This window comes from Taudactylus pleione, unplaced genomic scaffold, assembly GCF_031769625.1.
Source record: "Taudactylus pleione unplaced genomic scaffold, aTauple2 ptg000838l, whole genome shotgun sequence".
In the NCBI taxonomy this organism is placed as follows: domain Eukaryota; kingdom Metazoa; phylum Chordata; class Amphibia; order Anura; family Myobatrachidae; genus Taudactylus; species Taudactylus pleione.
In genome coordinates, this window is record NW_028285240.1 from 1,293,179 (window position 1) to 1,317,904 (window position 24,726).

Genomic DNA, 24,726 nt, shown 5'->3' on the forward strand with positions numbered 1-24,726 from the left:
AATGTGTTCTTATACAGTACAAGTCTGGCAGGCTGTCAGTGACTGTATCTGCTCTGCTAGAGAAGCCCCCTCCCTCCTAATGTGGAATTATACAGTACAAGTCTGGCAGGCTGTCAGTGACTGTATCTGCTCTGCTAGAGAAGCCCCCTCCCTCCTAATGTGTATTTATACAGTACAAGTCTGGCAGGCTGTCAGTGACTGTATCTGCTCTGCTAGAGAAGCCCCCTCCCTCCTAATGTGTTCTTATACAGTACAAGTCTGGCAGGCTGTCAGTGACTGTATCTGCTCTGCTAGAGAAGCCCCCTCCCTCCTAATGTGTTCTTATACAGTACAAGTCTGGCAGGCTGTCAGTGACTGTATCTGCTCTGCTAGAGAAGCCCCCTCCCTCCTAATGTGGAATTGTACAGCAGAGCTTTTAACCTATTTAGTTTGGTATAAAGACATCGGCTATGTCACATATTATGCGTAATGGTACATAGCTTTTCTTATGTTTTTTTATATAGTGTCAACATATGACAGGAAATGTGCCCTCATCCATATTAGTGTATAGATTAGATTAAAGGAATGTCTGCAGTGGAAACAGGAGCAGCATATCCGAAACAAGGAATGGAGGCCAGTCAGGCACCATGCAACATGTAATTCTCATCCAATTATAAGGGGGACGGAAGGTGCACTAGTTCTAAGTGATTAAGGGGTGTATTTACTAAGCCTTGGATGGAGAAAAAGTCCCAACCAGCCAATTCCTATCTGTCATTTGTCAAACACAGCCTGTGACATGGCAGTTAGGAGCTGGTTGGCTGGGACTTTATCACCGTCCATGTTATCTCCATCCAAGGCTTAGTAAATTGACCCCAAAGATTCTACACAATTCTAATAATCTTTAGCAATTTTTTTTAGGCCCTGCTGTCTCCTGTGTGTTTTTGTCTGACCTTGTGCAGTTGTGTCCTTGACCTCTCGGTGAAGTTGAACTTTTTAGATTGGTCTATTTGAGAAGGAAGCAACAACTTTTGTTTTTGGCTGATGTGTTAAGAAATAGCTTCCACTTTAGTCAGCCCCTTGGTAGCTTAGCCAGTGATGCGTGAAGTGACTCCAGCGTTCATTAAGAGCCGCTGCCCGAACACTCAGCGCCGCTGAATGTAAATGGAAGAGACGGGATAATAGGGAGCGATACTTGCAGAATTTCCACCTCTTATATAACGGCGAAGTACAGGCTGATCTCAGGCTGTAAGTAGGTCAGCGTCTGACAGCGCCATGATACACACTTATGATTAAAGGGGAAAAGCCTCTCTGCCTCGGAAATCTGTTGCTATTGGAATTGAGCATTATATCTTAATCCCCTGATGGCAGGGGGGGGGCGTGTTCTGTCATCAGGCTGAGGCCCCTCCGATTACCGCACACAATGATCTCTCATCACTAACGTGTGAGAGGTGCTATACTGAGGAAGCTGTCACTATACAAAAGGCTCCTGTCATCCTAGTTAGTACCGGCTGTGTACACTGTCACACTAGGTGATTCATATGTGGCAATCCAGATATCAAATGGGGTAAACATGTCCAATATAATTGTCTGCAAATGTCCACAACGAGGGGCTGATACGTTTTTCATGGTATAAGTCTTCCTTTAAATCCTCAATAATGCCATTGCCTGCAATGAGAACTCAAGCTTGAAAAAGCCACATATAGATAATAAAATGTGTATTATGCAGTGTTTCCTTGGCTAAATAACCTGGTAAATTCTGGTCACCTCTTATAAGGTGGTTATATACCCACTTTTCATGTAATGGGACAGGTTGGTTTTCTGGTAACCTAGCCAGCCTCCAGCCATGTGAATGGCGGCTGACTTGCGCGGCAGGCCCTGTGAATGGCGGCTGACTTGCGCGGCAGGCCCTGTGAATGGCGGCTGACTGGCGCGGCAGGCCCTGTGAATGGCGGCTGACTGGCGGGGCAGGCCCTGTGAATGGCGGCTGACTGGCGGGGCAGGCCCTGTGAATGGCGGCTGACTGGCGGGGCAGGCCCTGTGAATGGCGGCTGACTGGCGGGGCAGGCCCTGTGAATGGCGGCTGACTGGCGGGGCAGGCCCTGTGAATGGCGGCTGACTGGCGGGGCAGGCCCTGTGAATGGCGGCTGACTGGCGGGGCAGGCCCTGTGAATGGCGGCTGACTGGCGGGGCAGGCCCTGTGAATGGCGGCTGACTGGCGGGGCAGGCCCTGTGAATGGCGGCTGACTGGCGGGGCAGGCCCTGTGAATGGCGGCTGACTGGCGGGGCAGGCCCTGTGAATGGCGGCTGACTGGCGGGGCAGGCCCTGTGAATGGCGGCTGACTGGCGGGGCAGGCCCTGTGTCGGCACTTGGCTTACCATTCTGATTTCCAGGTTTGCAGATATTTTGTGTTTAGCTAGGCAGACCGGCTTCATACTCTCCATCACAAAGCATCTTGTGCGTTGCCCCCGGCTGCGCTAGTCCTCAGTTACAGGAAGAATAACGTTAGTTTGCTTCATTTCAGATCCATTTGGATCAGACCGTGATGAAGACGTCTTGTCAGATCTGCTCCACCCTCCCCATGATGTGCACCCGCGCCCAGCCTTCACAGAGCACTTCAGAGAGACAGCAGCACAGCTCCCCGGTACTGTTCCTCACCACCCTGACTCTATAAATAAACATGGCTCAGCTGCAGAGCGTTCTGACAGCTCATTTATCATTCCAGTCCAAGAGAGCCACCAGATGCCGGCAATAAATCATGGCATAGGCCTGTGCTACGGCGTAGATAGAGGGGGACTGAGTGCACGTCAGAAACTGGGGCGTCCCATCACGTTGCAGAGCATCCATCTCGCAGTGCATCACACCCCCGCGCCAGGGGGAATGACCTGTACACACTTTACCCAATTACAATAATCAAACCCGTCCAAATACATGTGATACATTGATACTCTGATGCGCTACTACCAGAAGTAAAACGTTCCCTCCCTCTTTGGGGCTCCACAGATCCTATGCACCGTCAGGGACTTCAGGCTCAGCGTTACTCACAGTATGACGTTATCCATTAGGGGTTAATCCAATGCTGTTCAGCCTCCATATATACATATACCATGTAAGAGACCTTTTCCCTCCACTCCAGTCTTTCCTGCTCGGTGAAATGTATCCACTGCCTGGTGCCGATGGTCTCTCCCAGGCCAGGTGGTATAAAGTGGCTGTAATGTCATTAGGGTACGTTCCTTATACATAGCGCTGAGGTTTATAGAGCAAAGAAATGATTTGTTTATTTAATGCAGCCGCTTAGGAGAATGACTTTATTTCCCCCCCCCCCGTATAACGTCTAGTCCTTCTCTCTCCTCTAATTAGGAGACTTACCCGAAGCTTGTCTCCTGGGCTTCACCGACTCTCCGGACTCTCTGCCCCACCTGCAAAGTGAGCCCCTGAACCCAGCAGGTGGGTACCCTCCTTTTACCTTCATTACTGGCACCACTGTGCATCTCCTGTATATAGAGGGGTTTATAGCTTTTATGCCTTGTGATGTAGTCCGGCTCCAGTATGGGTTTTGGGTGTATTTCGCTGTAGATGGTCGGGTTGTTTTGTGCATTTCTCCAGGGCCTGTGATGTTGTATAACAGCGTATGGCGGCGATATATATATGTTCATACATTTTACAAATTATGCTGTTAGGATGGATTGCGTTAAAGGATTTATAGGTGATAACCCGGTGGCTGGGATGCTGGCGCCAACATGCTGACTGTAATTATTGGTGTTAGGGGGAGGGTTAGGGTGTGGGGGTGTTTTTTATTTATTTTTTTTTAAAGCTAAGGGTAGGGGTAAGATACATACCTGCAGGTATCTGTGCCCTAACCCAGTCGGATGTCGGCGTTGGGATTCTAACCGCCGGCGTCCTGTATCCAACCTTTGCTTTTTACGACTATGACCCTTTACCTCTGTTGGCAGTCTGAAGCCGCCCATACACGATGCGATATGCACCTTGCGACGTGACCTGTGATCCGACGGCTGACATATTGGGCGGTACCTGCACACTGAGCGATCGGGTGGCCGACCGCCCAATATGCCGGCACCACTCTCCCCAGCCCGCACAGCGCTGCATGAAAGCGTATGTCGCATGAGATATTATTGTGATTGGCTGTGCAGCACAGCCAATCACACGTTAACGCATGCGACAGAGGAAGCGCGCAAATCTGGCATACACACTGCACCATATGCCCGATTTGTCGTTCTGATTTGTCCAAATCTGTACGATATCGTGCAGGTGTGTACCCACCCTTACTCACATCTTCACCGTGTATTGATATTTGGGGGGGGGGGGGGGGTCTCTCTATCTGGAGATTGTACTCATGTTTCCGCACCTGTGTCTGCCTCCTACAGAATCATTCCAGGGAGCGTTTGATGATGGATGGCTGACCGATTCCTACTCTAAAACAGACCTGCAGAGCGGCGACTCTTCCGAGAGAACGGGTATGAGAACGGCGTAACATTGCGGTCGCTGTGCCTTGTCCTGATTGGTGTATTGGTGGTATGGGTTAGCATGTTGACACCTCAAACTAGTCATTACTCTATGGGGTCTATTCAGTTACATGCAAAGTAAGGTCACACGCGCTGGCGCGAGGTACAATCGTGTTCACTGCGCACGTCTCCTGTAAATACGATAGGCTGACATTGTGCAGTTTTATGGGGGTGTGAGGTTAAATGCGGGAGGCCTTTGTCAGCGTTCAAATGCTGCCGCAACGGCCCCAACATTGTATGTCATTGAATCCTCTTCCCCTTAAATATCTTACCGAAGGGTTTTTTTTTTTTCTTATTAATGGGTGTAAATTGCTTTGTATCGGGACACGTCCCTCTCTTACACTTTTCATTTTATAAAGAGACCTTTGGTGAGACTCCAAGTGATGACTCTGTGAAACTTCCATTTCAAGTGCCTCAAAGTGACTCCACTCTGGACATATGGCAGCCGACAGCGGAGGAACAGCTAGCGCTCAGCCCCCACAACACCCCAGGTGAGGCCGCAGGAACGCCATGCGCGTGTCCTGTATTATCTGCGAGCGCAAGTATGTGAGATGCCGCATGTTTGCCATGAAATCACCCCATGAGATAGCAGCAGCGACCGACAGTTTCTCTGTCTGTGTGTGTGTGTGTGTGTGTGTGTGTGTGTGTGTGTGTGTGTGTGTGTGTGTAAAAGTTCGGTCTGTCCTGAAAGTAATCTGGTCTCTAGGTAATGTGTAGATACAATCAGTGTGTGTGTGTTACATTGCAGTGATCAGGTTCTGGTCTCTAGGTAATGTGTAGATACAATCAGTGTGTGTGTGTTACATTGCAGTGATCAGGTTCTGGTCTCTAGGTAATGTGTAGATACAATCAGTGTGTGTTACATTGCAGTGATCAGGTTCTGGTCTCTAGGTAATGTGTAGATACAATCAGTGTGTGTGTGTTACATTGCAGTGATCGGTTCTGGTCTCTAGGTAATGTGTAGATACAATCAGTGTGTGTTACATTGCAGTGATCAGATTCTGGTCTCTAGGTAATGTGTAGATACAACCAGTGTGTGTTACATTGCAGTGATCAGGTTCTGGTCTCTAGGTAATGTGTAGATACAATCAGTGTGTGTTACATTGCAGTGATCAGGTTCTGGTCTAGGTAATGTGTAGATACAATCAGTGTGTGTGTGTTACATTGCAGTGATCAGGTTCTGGTCTCTAGGTAATGTGTAGATACAATCAGTGTGTGTGTGTTACATTGCAGTGATCAGGTTCTGGTCTAGGTAATGTGTAGATACAATCAGTGTGTGTGTGTTACATTGCAGTGATCAGATTCTGGTCTCTAGGTAATGTGTAGATACAATCAGTGTGTGTTACATTGCAGTGATCAGGTTCTGGTCTAGGTAATGTGTAGATACAATCAGTGTGTGTGTGTTACATTGCAGTGATCAGGTTCTGGTCTAGGTAATGTGTAGATACAATCAGTGTGTGTGTGTTACATTGCAGTGATCAGGTTCTGGTCTAGGTAATGTGTAGATACAATCAGTGTGTGTGTGTGTGTGTTACATTGCAGTGATCAGATCCCCAGCATTAGCCTCACATAGCGATCGTTCCTCCAGTGCCTGGTCATGTGCAGTATTATAGCTCCCTCCGTGCAGCTGTCCCAGGATCTCATTCACATTTCACCAGCGGACTCCTCCTGTCTGCTCGGAGCTCTCAGGATAGCTGTGTTTAATGGGCCAGAAGCTTCTTCCTCTGCTTTCTGTGATTTTTAGCGGAGATGACTGGAGAAGAAACTGCTGACTCACAAACCCGGCATAACTTTCCACCCGCCGACAGCTTGATCAGTCACCCGTAACCTCACTTGGGTTTGGGGAGAGGGCTCTTAGTGTTTTTCCAGCCGCAGCTAGTAGTGTTCCTCCCGGCACTGGCTGCCCCTATCGGAGTTTAGGGATTTTGCAAGTACAGTTTTATCCAGTTTTATTCACTTTTTTTAATTTTTTTTTTGTAGTCTTTGATTTATTTTTCACTTTCTCGATAATCCAGTCTCCTGTTACTGTGACTCTGAGGTAGGCGTCCTGTGTTACGCAGCTGTTATTGAACAGATTTGGGCAGCTTTTAATATTTATATATTCATTTCAGAACATGAAGAACACACGTTGAATCAATCTGTTCCCGTTCCTGGCCTTCAGCCACCCGAAGGAAGCCATCTTTTTCCCGGATTGGACAGCCAGTATATGACACAACATGACGCTGGTAAGGGGCACAAGGAGTTTAATTCTCTAAAGCCGCCGGGCACTTTTTTTTTTTTTTACTCGTACTGGGGCCTTGTGTTGGGGGCTCTACTCTCTCTCTCTCTCCCCATTTGTAGTGAAGAGGGCATTGTATTCACTATTTGGACTATACATCGAAAATGTGGGGAACAGTCTTTACCAGGTTGTATTTCTTCCTGTTCTTAGTCTGTTTTCCAGTTCTTCTGTAGTTTTTGTTGGAAATATTTTTAATCCAGTATAAAACCTGCCATGAATAGCCTGTGTATTCTGTCCTCGGGGAAGTGTCCGCTCATCTGAATGAGTTAAGTGAGCGGGCAGAGGGCATGTCTACGTACCTTTTTATAGGGGTGGATCTTAGCAACAGGAATGTCTCTTTGCTGGAGACTCTTAAAGATATTTAAAGATATTTAAGAAGATATTTAAAAATAGCTCAGCTTTGACATCAGTAAGTTTTCCTGCAAAGCCAGAAAAATGGCGTAATGTCTGCAGTAACTGGGGCTTATGCTGGCCACACACATGGCGATTTTTTTTTACCCGATCTGGCCGATTCCGAGACATTGGAACGACAGATCGAGTAAAAAATGGGTGAGTCCCCACTCACGATGCAATGCGCGTGTATACTTCTGGTATATCTGGTATACAAATGCGCTGGAGAAATGTAACACTTCGACACTGCAAACACCAAATCGTGTGCAGAGATGCCGGGGAGAGTTTTCAAGGGAAATCGTGCACGATGTCGGATCGTGAACACATCGCTATGTCTGTGACCAGATTTAGACTTCAGCCAAGGTGCAAACAGACATATATTACATATAAGTTTAGTGTTAAACTTCTGGCCCCCAACATCTCTCCAGCATATCTCTGGCTGCCATTGGAACCCTTAATGCACCATTTAATTGTTCAGTTCATTGGCCCTAGGAATTCCTGTGTTTATGTGAAGTTAGGGTTTGTGATGCATTAACGCAGCTTGTGCAAGAAAATAGTCCAGACCCCAAATGTAATAGCCCATGAATAGAGGCGCTCCAACTTTAAAGTGACCGTTTTAAGGCAATAAGAGGTTGGTTTTGCCTTTCAAAGCTATTGTCTCTTTACATCTAGCAGCTATCTCGCCGGAACAGCACAGATGCCCGGAAATTGTGGGCTGTTACATTTGGGCGCACGTGTCCTTTTTTCCTTATGTCTTACACTGGCTAAAATTTAATTTTTTTTTTATTTTTTTTTTTAAGATCTGTTTAATACTGAGCTAAGCCCAGAACAGTCTTCTACCTCCATCAAGGACCCTGATCCATCTGCTGGAACGTGTGTGCATGGAAGTGAAGATAAGCCTGTTCTTTCTGAAGAAGCTGCAAATATTAGTCAATCAGTGGGAAGGGACCTATTCGGAGAAGAGATTCCGACAGAACAAGTGCTACCTACTTCTCTGGCAGGAATAGAGCCCACTGTGTCCCTTGCTGAACACATCCCTGCAGAACTTGGAGTCTACACTGCTACAGACATTCCTGCAGAGCCCCCTGCCTCTTCCTTTCAGGAACAGCCACCTGCAGAACACACTACTGCTTTAGTCCAGGAGGAGCCTCCAGCTACACCCCATGCCTCTTTAGTCCAGGTGGAGCCTCCGACCTCATCTATCCCTGTAGTCCAGGAGGAGCCTCTGGCCTCGCCCCCAGCTGCTGTAGTCCAGGAGGAGCCTCTGGCCTCGCCCCCAGCCGCTGTAGTCCAGGAGGAGCCTCTGGCCTCGCCCCCAGCCGCTGTAGTCCAGGAGGAGCCTCTGGCCTCGCCCCCAGCCGCTGTAGTCCAGGAGGAGCCTCTGGCCTCGCCTCCAGCCACTGTAGTCGAAGAGGAGCCTCTGGCCTCACTCTCTGCCACTGTAGTCCAGGAGGAGACTCTGGCCACCATCCCAGCTTCTGTAGTCCAGGAGGAGCCTCTGGCCACCATCCCAGCTTCTGTAGTCCAGGAGGAGCCTCTGGCCACCATCCCAGCTTCTGTAGTCCAGGAGGAGCCTCTGGCCACCATCCCAGCTTCTGTAGTCCAGGAGGAGCCTCTGGCCACCATCCCAGCTTCTGTAGTCCAGGAGGAGCCTCTGGCCACCATCCCAGCTTCTGTAGTCCAGGAGGAGCCTCTGGCCACCATCCCAGCTTCTGTAGTCCAGGAGGAGCCTCTGGCCACCATCCCAGCTTCTGTAGTCCAGGAGGAGCCTCTGGCCACCATCCCAGCTGCTGCTGTTCAGGAGGAGCCTCTGGTGTTGGACCCCGACTCCTTAATCCAGCATGAGCCTTTGGCCTCACCAGCAACTTTAATCCAGGAAGAACCTTTGGCCTCACCAGCAACTTTAATCCAGGAAGAACCTTTGGCTTCTGATTTGGAGGGCCTGACAGAGTCCCTGGCCTCTCCTGTAACAGAGGGTAGCCTGCACTTAGAAGAGCCATCTCCGCTAGTAGAAAAGCCACCTAAGCGAGAGATAGATGAGCTTCAGCAGCCCATAGACCAAGGTAAGAAATATGTATGGTTCATGCAATTGCTGTGGACTCATGTGAAATTATAGAGCGTGTCACCATACCACATGTTATTAGTTTCTGTATTTATGTTCCATGTGGACATCACGTTGGTGTCTCCCATGGACTGTGCTGAAGTCATGCTCCCCTACAGTTATTTACTGTCCTTGCACAGTAATCCACGTTTGACGGTTGGCTCCCTCCTGTTTTTCCCATGTTCGGATATGTTTGCCCTGATAATGGTTCTACCTAATTAGGAAGCCATGCCAGTCAGTAACGTCCCTCCTGCCGTTGCAGCTTTCTCGGCCATAAATATGTATCATGTTGTAAAGTAGATATAAAATGAGGTGTGACACTTATCTATTATTGGCTGATTTTGTTCCTCATTGTGGCTTATTTCTCACATTCTTTATAAGCCGAGTAAGCACCATTCTACAGTCACAAACTATATACACATCTAGATGACCACCCGGGAGCCAGATCACGAAGGGGGTTGTGTTCCTTCATGAATGTTGTATTATGGGGAAGGGTCCAATTGAAGGTTTTTGCTATGGCTTCTAAGAGGGAAACTTTCCTGTTTTGAGAGGTTTGTGTCTATTGTTCTAGTGATGGTAGTATACACAAGGGATTGTAACATAAGGGTTACGGTTCTCATTTACAATGTATAAATTGGATTAGTTTGGAAAACCTCACCTATTCATGTTGTATCTACAGCACTCCTAAGGCACACGTACAAAACAAGTGACCGCAGGCTGGGCAGAGCTAAACCTGCGCTAGTGCCAGACATGCTTCCTGATCCTGGTGTGCCCAGGCATAGCAGAGACCTGCCTCTGATGCAGCCTGAATATTCTGATTCCCTGGCCTCTCGAGCCAAAGAACTGCACAGAAAAGCCCACAGCATGATGGAACACCGGAGAGAGGCTGCAAAAGAAGCCGGCGATCCAGAAGGTGTCCAGATAACCATGAAGAAGAAAAAGAAAAAAACTAAGCAGAGGAAAATGTATACAGAAAGGGAATCTGACTTTGGCGAGGGAGAAGTCCCTAAATTCACCAGAGGTGGCGCCGAGCCTTTGTATGCCAGTGCAGGCCTGCAAACCAGAGATGTGGAACCTCTTGACAAAAACCTTGCATTTGAGCATCCCCTTGACAGACACACCTCCAGAAACGTCACCTTGCCTCCAGCTGACCTTGCAGTAGCTGAGAGAATCCTGGAGGGTTCTAAGGAGAAATTAATGCCTGCTCCACAAACCACTGATGCACTCTCCTTTTGCCAGTTTGACAACCTACCTGGCAAGCAAGTGGATAAAAGAATTTTGGAAACACACCAGTCTCCCTCCGATAGTGAAGAACCTGGAACTCTAATGGCCGCTGTGTCTGCATTTGCTGACACAGACATTTCTAAGTGCCCCTATTTAAATCCTGAACATGTCTCTAACTTTGCTTCAGGACAAACGCAGAGCGCGAGCTCTTCAATAGATGAAAACAAGGCTGCTTGTCCTTTAGGGCAGAGCCCACTGCCCAGAGTAGATGATGCTGAGGGGTCTCTTCCTACAATCGCACCGGTGAAATGGGACAAGCCGAAAAAGAGAGATGGAAGGGCTGGTGACTGGACACCTGCAGGATACTCAACTGATTTAATGCATGGTCCGGCAGATTTAGGTGATCCTGTGCGGGGAGAGCTGCCATTGAACTCTGAGAGGAAAACCTTTAGGGAAGAGCAATGTCCTTTTAGTCTACCTGTAGATGAAATGAAGGATAATAAACAAAAAGCACCTGAATCTAGTCCAAAAGATGAGGTTCACAAAAATATAAATTCAGATTCCGGAGAACCCCTATCATTTGACTCTTGTCCGGCGCTAGCAGGTAAAAACGTATCCAGCAAGTTACTGGCAACTGAAACAAAAAACAAATTGGATGAGGAGGTTCCACTTGCGGAAGCCGAGAGAATCATAAAGGAGCAAAAAATAGACCCGACCTTGGACAATCATGAGCAAGAAATCCCAGCTCCCCGGGTAAATAGTATTTCTGATTTACATGACACCCCTATAGGCAGTAGTTTAAGTGCTAATAGTGGAGTAGAACCTGACCCTGACTTGTGTAACTTCAGTCACCAGGTTTCAGTTGTCGCATGTGAGAGCACGATAAAGGTAGATGATGATCTAGAGCTCTGTAGCATCGCCTTGCAGAGCACGGAACCTGGGGTTGGTTTAGTTCTGGGAACTCCAGATACAATTCTAGAAGTTAAAGAGTCTTTCCCAAAACCCAGTTTTAGTTCAGGTAGTGTCCATGTTCAGCCTGAACTAAAGGACCAGCCAGCATCATTGTATGAAAAGGGTCGGATTGATGATAACATTTCTTTTGAGAGGCGAACAAAAGGTAAAAGAGGCAAAATCAGGGCAAAATCAAATGGCGTTGCATCCCTGGTGGCCTGTGATGTTGGTGAGAGGGAGTCGGAGCTTCCAAGCTTGCCAACGTCTACATGCCCTGAGCCAAATTACAAACCCAAGGAAGCCAGCTTTCAAAGTGCTAAGAAAGCAGAGCGTGGGTCTTTAAAGCGTCCTTATAGCTCAGAGAGCAAGGGAAATGCAGCTGTAGCCGACGCTGGCCAGTCACGTGGTAGAGATGATCTTGTTGTTGCTGGTGGTGTAGTAGATACAGTTGATCCTGTTCCATTAACATCTCCGCAACTTTCCGTAATTGATGCGGCGACGAAGGAAAAGGCAATTGGCGCTGTACCAGAAGAAAAGGGTGGCGCAGAGGTGGATTTTATCCCTGCTGACTGTCAGAAGGACCAACCGGAGAAACATCAGGACACATCCAGAGATTCGGAATTATTGAAACAGCTGAGTGAAGATATTTTAACGTTAACTGGAGACACGAGTCCTATTGTTACATCTCAGGACAACCTGAAACCAGGTCCGGACACAGCAGCTTCACCTGCTGGGATCTTAACGTCCGGTGCAGATTTGGTGCCTCATTCTTCAGCTGGAGAGTTACCGTTGGGGGAGACTCCATTAGAAACTGGAGGAGCCAGCACTGAAATTAACACAGATTTTGGGGAGAGATTGATGAACTTCCCAGTTACTCCAGTAACCGAACTAGTGGATGCTACACTTGTATCTACAAATGAGAGTACTGAGCCTGAAAAGCCACATCCTGGGCACATTGACACTGGCTCTTTAATGAGAACGACCTGTATTCCTGGCGGTAACCTCGATGGTCTTGGAGAGGCTTCCACACTGCCGTCCAATGCCGTGGCACCAGGTGATACCTTAGCGACGATGGCTGAAACTCCTGTTGACAACGAAATTTTAGTTTGTGGCACCAAAGATGCAGTCCCAGTTGGACAGGCAGCAGCTCTGGAACCTTTACATGCAGGAAATGAGCACGTTGCGTGTGGTATAACCGAAGTGCAAGAAAACACAAAAAGTGACCTGTTTGTTGAAGAATCCCACTCTCTGTGTGATGCCGTGGCGGCCACATCTGGTGGTGCTGGTGAAACCACTCCACCTCCTCCTAAAGGTCCGAGCGGAGGGACCACCAAAGACATTTCTAAAAGCAAATTGAGGATGTTGCCGTTAACGCCTGCAGCGAATAGTTGTGGTGACTTAGAGAGAGGACCTCAGAAGAAGGCAGAGGAGAAAGTGAAAGCATCGGAAGTGCTGAAAGGTTACATGAGGCCTACAAAGGCCAGAGGTACGGCTCCAACACCCTCTAGAGTTGCCAGACCTGAATCTGAGAAGGCCAAGCAGACGAAGGAACCCCGCCTAAGCCAGCACAGGGCAGAGAAAGGTGTGTGCGCTTCCTTTGGCGTGGAGTTTGGGGAGCATGCCTGCACCATGATCGTGGCATGAAGTTTGGCTGTTTGCTGCTTGTGTGATGTACACTGCTAATAATACACTAGTTTTGTTAGAACTCAGGCCCTGCTATTCTGGCCATAAAACAAAATGGCGCATTCATGGTCTTCCTAACACTGAACGCAAGAATGTTTCACATGTTTTATCATTGATGTCTCATACCTGCTACAGTGTGTGGTGTGTATATAGCTGATATCTTACCTATTAGGTGGCTTGTGTATAATAATTCCCTTCTAAGCATCAGAGCTACCGTCGGGACGCTGGCTGCGAGGGGAACGTTGAGTAGTGTGGCTTAAACACGTTATATGCATGGTTGGACTACTAACTGGGAATAATGTTCTACCTGTTGACAGTACAGTGTTAAAGTGTAACCTCATGCAAATTTAAAATCATTTTGCTGAAAGCTAGATCATACCGGAATATCGCTTGTTGTTTGAAATTGTACTGATTTCTGAAATTGTCTGCTGAAGTCTCAGTGATCAGGTGTTATTAGAACGGGTCTGAGTAGGTGACCTTCCTCACACACATCTGTAGCCGTGGAAACGAAACGCTGCACGTTTTCCTCTCTCCTAAGGAGTCAGTTCTGAAACTATCTGCCAAATGGCTGTTACGTTACACATGAGTCTTCAGCAGGCAATTTCAGGTGGAAATTATATTTCAAGTGTGGTTTTTTTTTTTTTGTTTTGTTTTTTTTTAATAGTTTTTTTTTCTTTTTGCTGAATTACCTAATGTAATTATTAGAAATGCCGATTCATCTGTATGGGATGTTGTCCTTTTGTGTCTCTGGCCTCCAGCTCTGCTGCTACCATCCATAACCATGCAGAAGCTTGAAAGCATAACATTACCAAAAGCCTAAAAGTACTGCTGTTACCTAACGCTTCCGAGTCCTTTCTGTAGGCCCCCCCATGGGTGCTCCTAGTACTGCTTCCCGGATTTCTCTGCCTGACTTTCAGTTGCTGCTAAATTTTTAATTCTCTGCAAAAAATTATTGTGTTTCATGTATGTGGCCTGGCATGTTCTGACCGCTGTAGTGATCATGTGGGGAGAGTTCATGATTTTGTGTAGGGGATAAGAATACGCATTATTAGTCCGTTTAGATGAGAGTCCTCGCTCTGCCTGTCAGTTTCTGGAGATATTTCATCGTGACGTGGAGCAAAATATTTTCTGCCTTGTAATAGGAAAGTGAGTTGATTTGGGGTTTAGAGAGTGAAATGGGGAACTCTGTTGTCCTCTTCTCATAATTGGTCAGACAAGATACCCCATGCAGGCTCTGTGCTGCTCACCTAACGCCCCTGTGTGCCCATATATTTACATGGTGGTTACGTACGTGGAACCGGTCACTTTGTATGTAAACCCATAGCAGGATGTTTAGCAGCAGGCTGTTATATAGTGGACACGCAGTGTGTAGGGGACGGTACCACGGTGTGTATGGCACAGGCTGTTACATGGTGGACACGCAGTGTGTAGGGGACGGTACCACGTTGTATATGGCAGCAGGCTGTTATATAGTGGACACACGGTGTGTATGGCAGCAGGCTGTTACATAGTGGACACGTAGTGTGTAGGTGAGGGTACCACGGTGTGTATGGCAGCAGGCTGTTATATAGTGGACACACGGTGTATGGCAGCAGGCTGTTAATTAGTGGACACACAGTGTGTAGGGGGCGGTACCACGGTGTGTATAGCACAGGCTGTTACATAGTGGACACGCAGTGTGTATGGGACGGTACCACGGTGTGTATGGCAGCAGGCTGTTACATAGTGGACACGCAGTGTGTAGGGGACGGTACTACGGTGTGTATGGCAGCAGGCTGTTACATGGACACGCAGTGTGTAGGGGACGGTACCACGTTGTATATGGCAGCAGGCTGTTACAAAGTGGACACGCAGTGTGTAGGATGGTACCACGGTGTGTATGGCAGCCGGCTGGACACGCAGTGTGTAGGGGATGGTACCACGTTGTGTATGGCAGCAGGTTGTTACATAGTTAACACGCAGTGTGTAGGGGACGGTACCACGGTGTGTATGGCAGCAGACTGTTACATAGTGGACACGCAGTGTGTAGGGGACGGTACCACGGTGTGTATGGCACAGGCTGTTACATGGTGGACACGCAGTGTGTAGGGGACGGTACCACGTTGTATATGGCAGCAGGCTGTTATATAGTGGACACACGGTGTGTATGGCAGCAGGCTGTTACATAGTGGACACGTAGTGTGTAGGTGAGGGTACCACGGTGTGTATGGCAGCAGGCTGTTATATAGTGGACACACGGTGTGTATGGCAGCAGGCTGTTAATTAGTGGACACACAGTGTGTAGGGGGCGGTACCACGGTGTGTATAGCACAGGCTGTTACATAGTGGACACGTAGTGTGTATGGGACGGTACCACGGTGTGTATGGCAGCAGGCTGTTACATAGTGGACACGCAGTGTGTAGGGGACGGTACTACGGTGTGTATGGCAGCAGGCTGTTACATGGACACGCAGTGTGTAGGGGACGGTACCACGTTGTATATGGCAGCAGGCTGTTACATAGTGGACACGCAGTGTGCAGGATGGTACCACGGTGTGTATGGCAGCCGGCTGGACACGCAGTGTGTAGGGGATGGTACCACGTTGTGTATGGCAGCAGGTTGTTACATAGTGGACACGCAGTGTGTAGGGGACGGTACCACGGTGTGTATGGCAGCAGGTTGTTACATAGTGGACACGCAGTATGTAGGATGGTACCACGGTGTGTATGGCACAGGCTGTTACATAGTGGACACGCAGTGTGTAGGGGATGGTACCACGGTGTGAATGGCACAGGCTGTTACATGGTGGACACGCAGTGTGTAGGGGACGGTACCACGTTGTATATGGCAGCAGGCTGTTATATAGTGGACACACGGTGTGTATGGCAGCAGGCTGTTACATAGTGGACACGTAGTGTGTAGGTGAGGGTACCACGGTGTGTATGGCAGCAGGCTGTTATATAGTGGACACACGGTGTGTATGGCAGCAGGCTGTTAATTAGTGGACACACAGTGTGTAGGGGGCGGTACCACGGTGTGTATAGCACAGGCTGTTACATAGTGGACACGCAGTGTGTATGGGACGGTACCACGGTGTGTATGGCAGCAGGCTGTTACATAGTGGACACGCAGTGTGTAGGGGACGGTACTACGGTGTGTATGGCAGCAGGCTGTTACATGGACACGCAGTGTGTAGGGGACGGTACCACGTTGTATATGGCAGCAGGCTGTTACATAGTGGACACGCAGTGTGTAGGATGGTACCACGGTGTGTATGGCAGCCGGCTGGACACGCAGTGTGTAGGGGATGGTACCACGTTGTGTATGGCAGCAGGTTGTTACATAGTGGACACGCAGTGTGTAGGGGACGGTACCACGGTGTGTATGGCAGCAGGTTGTTACATAGTGGACACGCAGTATGTAGGATGGTACCACGGTGTGTATGGCACAGGCTGTTACATAGTGGACACGCAGTGTGTAGGGGATGGTACCACGGTGTGAATGGCAGCAGGCTGTTACATAGTGGACACGCAGTGTGTATGGGACGGTACCACGGTGTATACGGCAGCAGGCTGTTATATAGTGGACACACGGTGTGTATGGCAGCAGGCTGTTACATAGTGGACACGCAGTGTGTAGGTGATGGTACCACGGTGTGTATGGCACAGGCTGTTACATAGTGGACACACAGTGTGCAGGGGACGGTACCACGGTGTGTATGGCAGCAGACTGTTACATAGTGGACACGCAGTGTGTAGGGGAATGTACCACGGTGTGTATGGCACAGGCTGTTACATGGTGGACACGCAGTGTGTAGGGGACGGTACCACGTTGTATATGGCAGCAGGCTGTTATATAGTGGACACACGGTGTGTATGGCAGCAGGCTGTTACATAGTGGACACGTAGTGTGTAGGTGAGGGTACCACGGTGTGTATGGCAGCAGGCTGTTATATAGTGGACACGGTGTGTATGGCAGCAGGCTGTTAATTAGTGGACACAGTGTGTAGGTGAGGGTACCACGGTGTGTATAGCACAGGCTGTTACATAGTGGACACGCAGTGTGTATGGGACGGTACCACGGTGTGCATGGCAGCAGGCTGTTACATAGTGGACACGCAGTGTGTAGGGGACGGTACTACGGTGTGTATGGCAGCAGGCTGTTACATGGTGGACACGCAGTGTGTAGGGGACGGTACCACGTTGTATATGGCAGCAGGCTGTTACATAGTGGACACGCAGTGTGTAGGATGGTACCACGGTGTGTATGGCAGCCGGCTGGACACGCAGTGTGTAGGGGACGGTACCACGGTGTGTATGGCAGCAGGTTGTTACATAGTGGACACGCAGTATGTAGGATGGTACCACGGTGTGTATGGCACAGGCTGTTACATAGTGGACACGCAGTGTGTAGGGGATGGTACCACGGTGTGAATGGCAGCAGGCTGTTACATAGTGGACACGCAGTGTGTATGGGACGGTACCACGGTGTATACGGCAGCAGGCTGTTATATAGTGGACACACGGTGTGTATGGCAGCAGGCTGTTACATAGTGGACACGCAGTGTGTAGGTGAGGGTACCACGGTGTGTATGGCACAGGCTGTTATATAGTGGAGACACGGTGTGTATGGCAGCAGGCGGTTACATAGTGGACACGCAGTGTGTAGGGGACGGTACCATGGTGTGTATGGCAGAGGCTGTTATAGTGGACACGCAGTGTGTAGGTGAGGGTACCACGGTGTGTATGGCAGCAGGCTGTTACATAGTGGACACGCAGTGTGTAGGGGACAGTACCACGGTGTGTATGGCAGCAGGTTGTTACATAGTGGACACGCAGTATGTAGGATGGTACCACGGTGTGTATGGCAGCAGGCTGTTACATAGTGGACACGCAGTGTGTAGGGGACGGTACCACGGTGTGTATGGCAGAGGCTGTTACATAGTGGACACGCAGTGTGTAGGTGAGGGTACCACGGTGTGTATGGCAGCAGGCTGTTACATAGTGGACACGCAGTGTGTAGGTGAGGATACCACGGTGTGTATGGCAGCAGGTTGTTACATAGTGGACACGCAGTATGTAGGATGGTACCACGGTGTGTATGGCAGCAGGCTGTTACATAGTGGACACGCAGTGTGTATGGGACGGTACCACGGTGTATATGGCAGCAGGCTATTATATAGTGGACACACAGTGTATGGCAGCAGGCTGTTACATAGTGGACACGTAGTGTGTAGGTGAGGGTACCACGGTGTGTATAGCACAGGCTGTTACATAGTGGACACGCAGTGTGTAGGGGACGGTACCATGGTGTGTATGGCAGAGGCTGTTACATAGTGGACACGCAGTGTGTAGGGGACGGTACCACGGTGTGTATGGCTCAGGCTGTTACATAGTGGACACGCAGTGTGTAGGTGAGGGTACCACGGTGTGTATGGCAGAGGCTGTTACATAGTGGACACGCAGTGTGTAGGGGACGGTACCACGGTGTGTATGGCTCAGGCTGTTACATAGTGGACGCGTAGTGTGTAGGGGACGGTACCACGGTGTGTATGGCAGCAGGCTGTTACATAGTGGACACGCAGTGTGTAGGGGACGGTACCACGGTGTGTATGGCAGCAGACTGTTACATAGTGGACACGCAGTGTGTAGGGGACGGTACCACGGTGTGTATGGCACAGGCTGTTACATAGTGGACACACAGTGTGCAGGGGACGGTACCACGGTGTGTATGGCACAGGCTGTTACATGGTGGACACGCAGTGTGTAGGGGACGGTACCACGTTGTATATGGCAGCAGGCTGTTATATAGTGGACACACGGTGTGTATGGCAGCAGGCTGTTACATAGTGGACACGCAGTGTGTAGGGGACGGTACCATGGTGTGTATGGCAGAGGCTGTTACATAGTGGACACGCAGTGTGTAGGGGACGGTACCACGGTGTGTATGGCTCAGGCTGTTACATAGTGGACACGCAGTGTGTAGGTGAGGGTACCACGTTGTGTATAGCACAGGCTGTTACATAGTGGACACGCAGTGTGTAGGTGAGGGTACCACGGTGTGTATGGCAGAGGCTGTTACATAGTGGACACGCAGTGTGTAGGTGAGGGTACCACGGTGTGTATGGCACAGGCTGTTACATAGTGGACATGCAGTGTGTAGGTGAGGGTACCACGGTGTGTATGGCAGCAGGCTGTTACATAGTGGTTATACTGTGTAGTGAATGTTCTGCTTTATATAAGAATTGTTTTCTGTGGGTGGTTTAAGCCTTTGGGCAGCTGCTGGCTCTATCGCTCCCTTTACGCTGTAAGAACCTACACGTTTATAACGAGCTGGTATAGTGCCTTCTCCATAAGGGATGTTGTCACTTTATATTTCTGTCCTCATGAAACTCTGAAATGATCAAACTTTCTGCTTCTTCCCGTTATGTCCTTCAGTCACATGGACCCAACATAGACGTCACTTACCGTATTCATATCTGCTGTATAAAGTGTGGCTATGCCTATATAATGTTTCCTCTGATACAGGGGTCTAGTCACTAAGCAGTGTTAGGATAAAAGTGAATGATGATATGGTACCAGCCAATCGGCTTCTGTCATTTTTCAAACACAGCCTGTGACATGGCAGTTAGGAGCTGATTGGCTGGCACTTTATCTCCTAACAGCTTAGTAAATAGACCCCATAATGATTCATGGTCTGGTTACGGTGGGATTTGGTTCCTGACCAGCTACTGAATGCAGGAAATTGAGGTTCCCCTAAGATAGCGGCTCTTTGATTGCTCCAGATTCCTACGTTTAACAGATCTGTGCATTTACTAATAACTTGTAATTAGATGTAACTGCCTGTTACCGATCCCCCTCATTACCCTGATGTACCACTGTTGCCTTGGAAACCAGCGAGAGTTTCCGAATAGGATCACAAAATGTGAATGTGAGATGCGGGGAGAGGAAGGAGAGTGTTCAATGAGGGTAAAAAATAGCAGATTAAAAATAGCATCGCTGTAGAATCGCGCTCTGCTGTTTGGACAGGTCTAGGCTGTGGTTTAACCCCTGAGCTCCAGGAAGGAATTAGATGTTACCCCTTCTCCAGAAATATGCTTCGATTACTCAGTGGCATTATTGCACGGGCAGGTCTGGTTTATATTGCATCCATTCAGCAATCCCCTGGTGGCTGGGCAGGTCTGGGGTATATTGCATCCATTCAGCAATCCCCTGGTGGCCGGGCAGGTCTGGGGTATATTGCATCCATTCAGCAAATCCCCTGGTGGTGGGCAGGTCTGGGGTATATTGCAACCATTCAGCAATCCCCTGGTGGCTGGGCAGGTCTGGGGTATATTGCAACCATTCAGCAATCCCCTGGTGGCCGGGCAGGTCTGGGGTATATTGCATCCATTCAGCAATCCCCTGGTGGCCGGGCAGGTCTGGGGTATATTGCATCCATTCAGCAATCCCCTGGTGGCCGGGCAGGTCTGGGGTATATTGCATCCATTCAGCAATCCCCTGGTGGCTGGGCAGGTCTGGGGTATATTGCATCCATTCAGCAATCCCTTGGTGGCCGGGCAGGACTGGGGTATATTACATCCATTCAGCAATGCCCTGGTGGCTGGGCTGGCCTGGGGTATATTGCATCCATTCAGCAATCCCCTGGTGGTGGGCAGGCCTGGGGTATATTGCATCCATTCAGCAATCCCCTGGTGGTGGGCAGGCCTGGGGTATATTGCATCCATTCAGCAATCCCCTGGTGCCCGGGCAGGTCTGGGCTGGGAATGACATAAGGCAGTGTTTGTCTATTACCAAGAGGAGTCCATATTGCTGGTTACAGTGGTGCTTGTGCAATGCGTTCCATGTACGATATGCATACCAGTACAAGCAGATTATAAATAAGGTATTAGCCGATGCATGAGCACAATCTAGGTTTGTGAATTGCTGAGGAGGGTGTATGAAACCTTTTGTAGGATGGTGTAGAGTCACACACTGGGCTGTATGTTGTAGGTTAGGCGTTATGATGCCGGGACAGTATGTCGTAGGGTTGTACGGCGGCCATATGGCTGTAATGTAACCTGGGAACGCAGCATTGTACGGCCTAATGCACATGTACTGAATGCTTGGGTCATGGCAGAGCGCGGTCCACGGAGAGATTTCTCTTCCAGCGTAAATTCCAATGTGTCCGGGCGCACGACTGCTAATCCATTGCTACGTATCCCAGAATAGCAGCGTCTTATGGCAGAAATGGCCGGAGGAGGGTCTGTGGTTGGAGCCGTCCGTCACTTCGGGGGGCCTGCTGGAAGTAGGTCTGGCCGGAGCCGTGGGCACAGTAGGGGGCTCTGTCTGTGTGGTGTAATTAGATGTAACGTACAGTCACTGAGAGACTGATCACATTGTCCTATATCCACAGACTCCCAGCTCAGGTGTATCCCAGTGAGAGACCTTCTCCAGCCGTATTCTATAGCTGCTGCCATGTACGAGTCCTTTGCCAGACCTCACAGGGGCTAGGTAGGGGTCCATAGGAATAGTCTGCCAGCCTGCAGCTCCATTAATAACGCAGTGTAATGTGTGGGGTGAAAGATCGACTGTGAAAAGGTCGACACCAAAAGGTTCAGCTGCTTCTGAATTTTGCCAGTCAGTAAAGAGATGATCGATCTAATGACCATGTAATGACCAGAATGTGTCAACCTTCTGATGTCGACCTTTTTAGTGTGTACTAATTGATCAGATACCCCATTACTTACCTATAGCAGGACCGTTTCCCCCTGACCCCGCAGTAATATCGGTTACTGTTGGTGTAACGCGTGGCCACAGAACCCAGGTCACGTCTGACTCACACTGATCGTTGGGTGACGCTGGGATTTCCAGATCCCCCATTTCTTCCGTACATACAATTCGCGATCCTGTGGTGTTACATGGAAACGCTGCACCTGGTGGGGGGGGTGTCATACCTTTGCCTAATGCTCATGTAACTGCCGGTAATTAACCTAAATCCTGTGACCACACCTGTTCTATTATGTATTGTTTTATTTTGCACATTCATTAAACGTGGTCTGTAACCCTGCTAATTATAGCTACAGAGCCCTTCGTTTAGAGAACTTAATTTTAAGTATCATTTTATTTATTGTTCTTCTCCGAAATGAGAGAGCGTTGTTACAATTCAGCGCTTGGTGAACACGATATAAAATACTGTAAGGAGAATTCACCATTTCATGATTTAGACCCGTTGTGAACGCGCACCGCTACAGCCTGGTACATGGACATTGCTCTTAGGCTGCTCCTTACAATCTATTTTACTTTGCTGATTAAATTGTGAATATAATGAGTGGACGGATCTGTATTTGCATTTACTTTTTTCTTTTGCGTCTGTTGCTACAGTGGCTGCAGCTTTCGCGCTGGATAAAGTACAACGAGGTTCTATTTATAAGGTATTTTTTACCAAGGAGAAATCCATAGTCCTCGATCTATACAGGAGCAATCCTTAAGCAGGATGCACGCTGCCGCAGGGAGACCCTGTACCCAGTGTGCTTCTAATTGTCTATTAAATGCTCGTCTATGATCAGATCCATGTATTTTATCCTCCCCCTTTTATCAGCGTTTGTAGATTCCAGCCCTGGTTCTGTTATACGACGACGACTCCTCACCTGTATTCGCCCATTGAAACTCCTTCCTAGAAAGCACAAGATGTATCATTCATAATTGTCTCTACAGATTTGTCCGGCTTATAGGTGAAGAACAAACGCACATTGAGGCCATTGCCCCCTAAACTAAATATGCTAAACTTTTAATGCATGATGTATTTGAAGACCATTAATTCATAGTGTTATTTCTTGCAAAGTCTTTATATTCCGAACGGTAATCGTCCCATTGCGCATTCCCGCGCTCTAGAAGTCTGTAGCGCGTGTACTAATCAGACAGTGTATTTCTTAGTGGCCAGGCTTGATAATGAAATATCATTCATTAGAAGGTCATCGTGCGACCAGCGTACGGTGTTGTGCAGAGACCATTGGGATGATGGTTGGGTCTCCCTCCCAGCGTGTTGTCAGCCTGTAGGGGGAGGATCGGTAGGTGGAGAGAATAATTCCCATGGAGAGAGCGAGGACCAGATGTGATGTCACAGAGCGAGGCTGTCTCATTCTCTGCAGTAACCAGGACGAGCGAAGCAGGAAAAAAAAAAATGTCGTTCTCAAATCAGCAGCCCCCAGCTTTCTCTGAATACAACCAGCTGTGCAATGCCCGGAACCCAGATGGCATCCCTAGCACCGAGCCCCAGAGAGATTGCTCCAAAGCGGAGTACGAGTGGCAGAGGACGGAGGGGAAGCTTAACGAGATCGGTCTAAACGTCAACACAGAAGGGAAACTGAAAGAGGGGCTTAACAAGAACGCTGGCTTCACGGACGAGGATAAGCTGTGCTTCTTTGAGACAAAACTAGACAAAAGCCTGCAGCTAGGACCCAAGGAGAAGATGGAATGTGATGGGCAGAGCAAGTGCAACCAAGTCCTATCCAATCCGGATTTCGGCGGCCTTCCTTTTCTAACAGAGCCGTTCACCTGCTCCAAGACTGCGGAGCTTCTGGCTTCAGATGGACCTCAACAAAACTTTCATGATTTTGATCAAATCCAAGCGATCACAGACCATGAAAAAGCGGCGAATAGATCCAGCCTGGAGCCCATCCGTCAACGGGAGCAGGAGCTGTTTGGTTTGGCCGCTTACGAGAACGAGCTGGAGAAGTCGCTCCTGAACCATGAGGATAGTGTTTGGAATCCAAAATGTAACCCCTTCCAGCCTGCTGATAATCCCTATAATAAAGAGAGGTGTTCCTGGTCCGACACGGGGGTCGCAGGCGACCGCATTAAGAATGGGTGCGCTCTCCAAATGCCAGGTTCCAACTGCGAGCCACCAATGACATTGGTGGAACTCGCCCAGGAGGACATTAAACCCGACCCAGCCAATAGCACTTGTGACCTAGATGAGGATGGATTTACTGTGGACACAGATGACAGTCTGCTCGATTGCCCTTTACTCGATAGAACTTCATATCAGAGGAAGGCGATAAGGCGGGCGATGTCTGAGTGCTCGCACTTGGCGGTTCCTCTAACTGCCAACATTGCTGACAAGTATCCGGAGACTCCGGGAGCCCTAGAGAACAGTGCGCTGACATCACCACCTGCTGGCTTGAACTACAGCCAAACGGCTCAGCCAAAAAAACAAGCAAACTCCATGAAAAGGTCCATGACTGTGGCAGAAGAACAGACGGCAGGGTACGAGTTCTGCAGCCGAGAGGAGCTCAGTGGGTTCTCTGCCTCTCGCACAAAGGAGCCTATTGGCACCAGGGAAGCTAAAGGAAACGATGGGCCTCTCTTCACCAGCCAGGAACTCCTGGCCCCAGAGATGCATCTGGCAAAGTTGGACAAGATCCCGGAAACAAGTGTTGGTGAGAGGGGTGAGTTCCATCAGGAGACCCATCTAGTCAGTGCCCCATGGGGTGAGCCGGTGGGTAAGAAAGGCGAGGAGAAGGCTGTGCATGTCGGGACCCTAGAGGGGTCCTCAGGGATTGTCTTGGATGAGGCAAGACTGGATGTCACCCATGTTAATGTATCCCCATCCTCCCCTCAAGGTCAACCCATCTGGAAA

The 24,726-nt window shown here is 49.1% G+C and overlaps 1 protein-coding gene across 11 annotated transcripts in view; it reads left to right on the forward strand.

Moving 5' to 3' along the window:
- The window catches only part of LOC148474522 (uncharacterized), a 174,684-nt gene that overhangs the window by 96,878 nt on the left and 53,080 nt on the right, over nt 1–24,726 (forward strand). For 9 of the 11 annotated variants that reach the window (XM_088458483.1, XM_088458485.1, XM_088458487.1 and 6 more), the window contains exons 5-11: nt 2,502–2,621; nt 3,338–3,424; nt 4,363–4,452; nt 4,860–4,991; nt 6,612–6,725; nt 7,969–9,231; nt 9,949–13,026. In XM_088458483.1, the coding sequence (XP_088314609.1) occupies nt 2,502–2,621; nt 3,338–3,424; nt 4,363–4,452; nt 4,860–4,991; nt 6,612–6,725; nt 7,969–9,231; nt 9,949–13,026 (4,884 nt within the window). Of the gene's footprint in view, nt 1–2,501; nt 2,622–3,337; nt 3,425–4,362; nt 4,453–4,859; nt 4,992–6,141; nt 6,539–6,611; nt 6,726–7,968; nt 9,232–9,948; nt 13,027–24,726 lie in introns of those variants that run through there. The other 2 variants (XM_088458486.1, XM_088458493.1) reach the window with 2 other exon arrangements.